Here is a 6260-nt window from a genome sequence, read left to right as displayed (position 1 = left end):
CATTTACAATGTGCACTTCCATTGTTGTGACATCAGACAGCTGCTTCTTTGTGAAGTCAGGGCAGATGGATTTGCTCCTTGTAGAAAAAGAACAGCAGCAGCTGGCATACCTTAGAATCAGTGCTTATTTAAAAAATAAAACAAAAAATAAGAAACTGAATTTTTTTTCTCTCATAAACTCACTTTAATCTCAGAAAATATCCAAATTATTTCATCGTAAATGTACTGCTTTAATGTTGTACATTCAGAGTTCTCGGAATATTACCTGACTACCCTGCATTTTTTTTTTTTTATTTACCGAGAAATGTAATGGTAAATGGACTGTACTTGTATGGCACTTTTCTAGTCTTCTGAACACTCAAAGTGCTTTAACACTACATGTCATCATTCACACATTCATACGCCGATGGCTAGGGCTACCATGCAATGTGCCCCCTGCCCATCAGGACTATCTCCTCATTCATACTCATTCATGAGCAACTTGGGGTTAAGTGTCTTGCCCAAGGTGACATCGACATGGACTAGCGGAGCCGGGGATTTAACCGCCGATCCTCCGATTGAAGGAGGACCCTGCTCTACCAGATGGCCCTAATACGCCGTCCTGTAAAACTGATCATTTGTGCTCAACAAACCTTTTAAGTGTTTGCATGGGTGTGACCGCGTATTCCTTATTGTATTAACAAAAGCCTGCCCCGTATTCTGGCTCGGCACCTCATTGCCCTGTCCCACACAGCGTGGGTAATGCTGGTGCTTTCTCCCCCAATAAATTACTGCTCGAATTACTGAAAAAAAAAAAAATTAAAAAGAAACAAAGTTTATTTACAGCCCACTCAAACAGTCCACAGAATAGTATCACAGCTAAAGCCATTGCTTTCATCCGTGCTGTTGAAAGAGCTCTTGTTTGTTTACGTAATATAAGATCCCTTGCTTATAAATTTCATCATGACCATCGATATGGATTTCCTTCAATCATCACAGAGACTTGGATTGATCCTGATCAATGTGCCCCTTCTCCTTTAATCTAGTCTGCATCTGATCTCTTGACCTATTAAAAACAAACCAATCAGTCCATCAATGACAATTAAATCATGTGTCCAAATACACATCAGCAATAATGAAACCATTTTTTTTTTCTGCGTCCGTTGTTGAGCCGATGCTACAGCACAGTTACAGTGTTACGTTGGAGTTGGGTATCGGGAGGAGGCTTTCATTTGGAACTCAGTCCTCTCTTCCTGTGTGCACCTGTTTCCACAGAGAAAGGCTGTGTGCCCGTCAGTCTCTTAGTGACGGCCGTATCTGCTGGTAAACATCGGTCATGTTGATTTCCTGGAAGGTTGCGGTCAGCTCTGGGAGCGACTCGTAGTTCGTCACCACAAAACCCTGGAGCCTGATGGAAAGACATGGAAGGAAACGCAGAGAGAAAACTGATGAGAGCTGAAGGCATGCCAGCGTTGACCAGCGTTGGATTACGCGGCCCAAAAAGACTCATTCCATTTCTCTGCCACATCAGAGCCATACGTCTGTGATCCGTACCCATGTCCACCGGGGGAAGACGTAGGGCTTTCAGTGAGAACCTTCATCATCCTCTCTTTGCATTTCTTGCCTGACGAATCCACATCCACCTTCACCGTCCTCAGAAGGCGACAAAACTCCTGAATAGACATGATCACAGTCAGAATACACTCTAAAAAGGTACACAGAGGTAAAAACAACAACACAGCACTCATTCACGTTGCAGTTAAACTAAAGTGTTCTATATAATAAGGGTTATAACATGCATAACATTTACAGCTATTTGCAGCTCCATAGACACTGTGTTTCATTGTTTTTGTTTCACAACATTGTTGAGATGCAGCCATGTTTGAATTAACATCTTATGTCTGTGAACAAAAACAATCAGAAGTGAGATGAACAGAGCAACTTCAATCGAACCTAAATGAGCTGCTTGGTTTCAACGCACTGTTTTCTTAAGACACCTACAGTCAGGGCCATAAGTACTGTGACAAAATGGGGATGACTGTGTAAAAATGGCTGTAATTCCTAAACGGTTATTGTGATTTTTTTGTTTTATCCATTGAATTAAAGCTGAAAGTCTACACTTCAACCACATATTGACTGATTAGTTTAAAATCCATTGGGGTTGTGTAAAGAGGCAAAATTAAACAAATTGTGTCACAGTCCAAATAGTTATGGCCCTGACTGTATAAACAAATGATAAAATAGTCTCTATATTCTGCTCATTTGTGTTAATTATTAAACAAACAAAACAAATAATTCATTTTAGCCACAATGTGTCTTCCTGTTGGGCTCTGTATAAGGCTGTTGTAAATCATGGTCATGGTTTAAAGAAGCCAACATTGACTCTCAGTTAGAAAACGAGAAGGAACAGCGCTCTCTGCTTTTTAAATCATCCACCTCCTCCCTCTGCAGCCTTTGGCACTCAACAATACCGTCACATGACTTCCTCCATCGCTCCAGACAGGAGAATCATAATTCCTACGGCCACTAGAAGGCGCTGTCACTTGAATGTAAACAGATGTTGTTTTGGGGCACTTGCAAAAAAAGACTGACGCTCTCGTTTTGCGGGGAGGACAGTCTTGACTTCAGCATACTGAACTCTTTTGGCCTCTGCACTGTGTTTTATGTCAGAGCTGCAATGATTAGTCAATAATGTAAACCTTCAGTTGTTTTAGCTTCTCAAATGTGAACATTTGCTGCTCTTCCTTGTCTTTACAATAGAGCAAATTTAATAACGTTTTTGTTGACATCACCCTGGGCTCCAGGGTGCGTTCTGATTTAGAAAATAAGCAGTAGATTAATCGTGTGTGAGGGCACTGTTCTTCTAGTTATCACAGTCTCATTTTTCGCCAATATTTATTTACCTTGTTACAGCAATAACGCAGTAAAGATGTGTCCAAAGTACAATTTCTAAGACTAAAACATGTGCGTTGGTACCTTGATATTGGGCCTGGCTCCCTGCAGAATCACCAGTATACTTCTTCCCAGTAGTAACCTCCCACTGAGCTGCAGCTGCTGGGTCCAGCGCTCCAGCAGACCGGTGTAGCGACTTCGAGATCGGATGTGGTCCAATGACAGTACCGCCGTCCACTCCTCCTCTTTTTCTCTCTCCCTCCCCTCCTCCTCTTCACCGCCTCTGCAGTTCTCCGTCACCTCCACACACTGCTAAACACAGAGCAAACTATTACTTGTGGATCATACCTTTAATGTAAACAAATAAAAGTCAGTGAGCTCATTTACCTGCAACCACTCCACCAGCTGATGGACCATTGGTTCTGGCGGTAACGCTGCAGCTTGATCGAGCAGCTTCTGTCTGATGTTGTGACACTGAGTCCTGGAGAGACCGGTGGAGGAGACGGAGACGGCGGGGGGGCAGGAAGGGTAGCGGGGGTGCAGATGGAACAACAGCCTCACGTCCAGCCCTCTTTCTCCTCCAACAGTGCTGTTGATCTGGACCAGGAGCCCATCCTGAGCTAGAAGGCAAACAGAGCGATATGGTAGCACTGCAATCATTGGGGGGGTTTCCAAGTCGAATACCCGCATTATTTAATTGAACTGCATGGCAAGTCAGAGAGGGGAATGAGTTATTGTCAACGCCATTTTAAAAGTCTAACTTAAAATGCTTAACGTTATTCAGAAACAGCTGACTCAGATTGAAAACAGTCTTGGTCCTTTTTAATTTGGTATTAAAGGAGTTCTGAATAGCAAAGGCTTTATTGAGGAAATGTGACATCATTCACGATACAACAATTACATTTGTCTCATTCTTATCATGTATTTGGTAATGTTCATAGAAGCAGTAACGTCACTTGGAAACTTGGATTTAACTAAATGTTGGTTGCAGCTGGCTACATAAACACGGAGGCTGCAACATCTCACTTTCGCGTGTCTCGTAGCCAAAGACTTTCGGTCGTAAGTCACGTTGACATGTTGGGTTTGTTGCATCTTAAAATGTTAGATACGACGGTGTTTGCAGCGACATGTTAGTAAACTCACCAGACTGCTGGATGAGCTGGAACTCTCCTTCTCCGCAGTAAATGGAGGATAAAACGGAAACTTCCTCAAAAGCAGCTTCAGACATTATTTAAGAATCGACGTCATGTCTTCTCCACAACAGCATTTTAAAAAAAAAACCGCGCCCTGTGTTATTTAATGTCATACTGCAGTGGGTTCAGCAAGGACTGGATATGGTGCTGCACATGTCCGCACCTCAAAGTCGTCCGGGTAGTTCCGCATACAACGTTCATCAGTTCCGCACAACAATCGGCGCGCTGTAATATCACTTTTCACTTAACACACACACACACACACGCGCACAAATAAACGGAAATCTTCTGTTCCTGATTTTGTTTGTAACTTAGTTTATATTCATCTTAGCAAACACAAAATATCTCCCAAACTGACATGTATACATGTACCCAAACGTCTAAGACAAGTATACTTGCAATAGTATACTCAAGTGTGAATTAAACCATGAAATGTGGCTAATTATTAGAAAATATGCTTCAACATCAGTGATTCAAACAAATTAAAACATACATTTGGTCAATTTGACAAAACCTTGATATCAGAAGTCGCAGTAGCCACTGAGTAGCAGAGGAAGAAGGTAAAAAGAGCACACTTTGGCTTGAGATGGCAAACATGTATCAAAATCAGCCCAAGAAAAGCCCATTTGGCAGTAATTACAGCTTTGAGTCTTCTCTGATAAGTCTCTAAAAGCTTTGCGCACCAGGACGTGTGAAGTTTGTCCCATTCTTCCTGGCAGATCCTCTCAAGCTCCGTCAGATCGGCGGCGAAGTGCTTGCTCTCCCGTGACCTTTCCCTGAAGATCGATGGGGAAATAGCCGAGAGCGGGCATATGGGGATGATGTGGGGGCTGGGCATTGCTTGATTGTTTTGCAATCAGCAATGTGCAGAGAGCTGATTTCACCGGGAAGATGCTCTTTGATCGCAGTGTCTATGTAATGGCAGCTATTTTTGTGCAACAGACGGAGAGGGACACAGAGGCTAATAATCTGGGGTTGAGTGTGCATCTTTCTCATCTCCGAAGCCAAGGCAGCGACCGACATGTGGGAATAAAGAAAAAGAATGATGCTCCTCTCCTCTACTTCATCTCTCGACTCCGGCGGAGTGGACACATGGACCAGCGAGTGATCGTTACACTTTGGTGATAAAGCCATACAGCCACCTTGGACTGCACGGGGTTATCAGTGATTTTCACCACGGGAGAATCACATGGAGAGGGAGGGCAGAGTTGACTTTGCCCAGTGGGATGTGAATTGAGCATTAAGCTTATGAAGTGGAGGCTGAGGAACAGCGGCCATTGGGTAGCAGCCACCCTGACTCTGACAGATGGGCTGTGACAGACTTCAGATCTGACACAGCCTGTTTGTGCATTACTCAGCTATTTAGGGGAGTTGTAAGAGATCAACGCTTGGGCCGTTGTGGCCTGGAGTCACAGAGTCACTCCGTGGAGCATTGGTGATGCAGAGGCTGGTGGACTGATGGAGGCGTATAGTGGGAACCCGACTGCTCAGCCACCTGCCTCACTGTCCCCAGTCAGTCAATCATTAGCTGGATGTCAAGGCCAAAGGGCAGTAGACACGATGTAGGACCGAATCCTCTTTGTGGCATGTTGTCGGTGGTGCAACATGGTCCGTAGGTGACTGCAAGTGGTTTAGCCTGCTGCCGCTTGGCGCAGTGTAAGATGAGCAGTAGTAGCACTCTTTCAATTCCCAATTGTAACCAATGGCTTCAGTTCATACAAATAATTAATTTGGGTTTTATACACAATTTTTAAGATCCCTTGGGCTTCATCTTGCAGGCAGCTGGATTCTCGAAAATATCCCGAGATCACGCGTGAATCCCAGGATCACATATCGCATAAAAAATCCATCTTGTCCGGCTTCAAGTAATGCATTTGTGTATATAGCATCAGTTATATCACAACTGGAGTCTTTCTTCATTGAAAGAAGAGCAAAGAACAGCACTGAAGGCTTTCACTCGATGGAAAAGATGCTTTCGCTTCTTGCGACTCGCAGTTTGATACAAATAGTTCATTTCATCACCTGCCAGATATTTATTTGTAAGTGCTTGCCCAAACAGTTCACAATGACAGCTTCTCAGATGATTCTGTGGCTTAGGTTACTTTGCGGTGACAGGTTGTGCAAAAAGCACATTTGACTGATTGGACCACATGGCCACTTTTAATCTGGAGCGAAATATGTTCATTAAGAACGTAT

At 43.6% G+C, this 6260-nt stretch overlaps 1 protein-coding gene across 2 annotated transcripts; it reads right to left on the bottom strand.

Moving 5' to 3' along the window:
• Positions 1-798: 798 nt before the first annotated feature.
• Positions 799-4211, bottom strand: rwdd3 (RWD domain containing 3). 2 transcript variants are annotated; one of them, XM_079282190.1, is made up of 5 exons: positions 4015-4211; positions 3259-3491; positions 2956-3183; positions 1534-1652; positions 799-1387 (listed from the first exon to the last, which is right to left on the bottom strand). In XM_079282190.1, the coding sequence occupies exons 1-5, from the start codon at positions 4097-4099 to the stop codon at positions 1273-1275; spliced, it is 780 nt and encodes a 259-aa protein (XP_079138316.1). In that variant the 5' UTR covers positions 4100-4211; the 3' UTR covers positions 799-1272. The 2 variants fall into 2 exon arrangements, with proteins under 2 accessions (XP_079138316.1, XP_079138317.1); XM_079282191.1 differs by having other exon boundaries at positions 2956-3180.
• Positions 4212-6260: the final 2049 nt, after the last annotated feature.

Source organism: Melanostigma gelatinosum (assembly GCF_949748355.1).
Source record: "Melanostigma gelatinosum genome assembly, chromosome: 2".
Classification (NCBI taxonomy): Eukaryota; Metazoa; Chordata; class Actinopteri; order Perciformes; family Zoarcidae; genus Melanostigma; species Melanostigma gelatinosum.
This window is presented reverse-complemented; position numbering and strand designations above follow the sequence as displayed.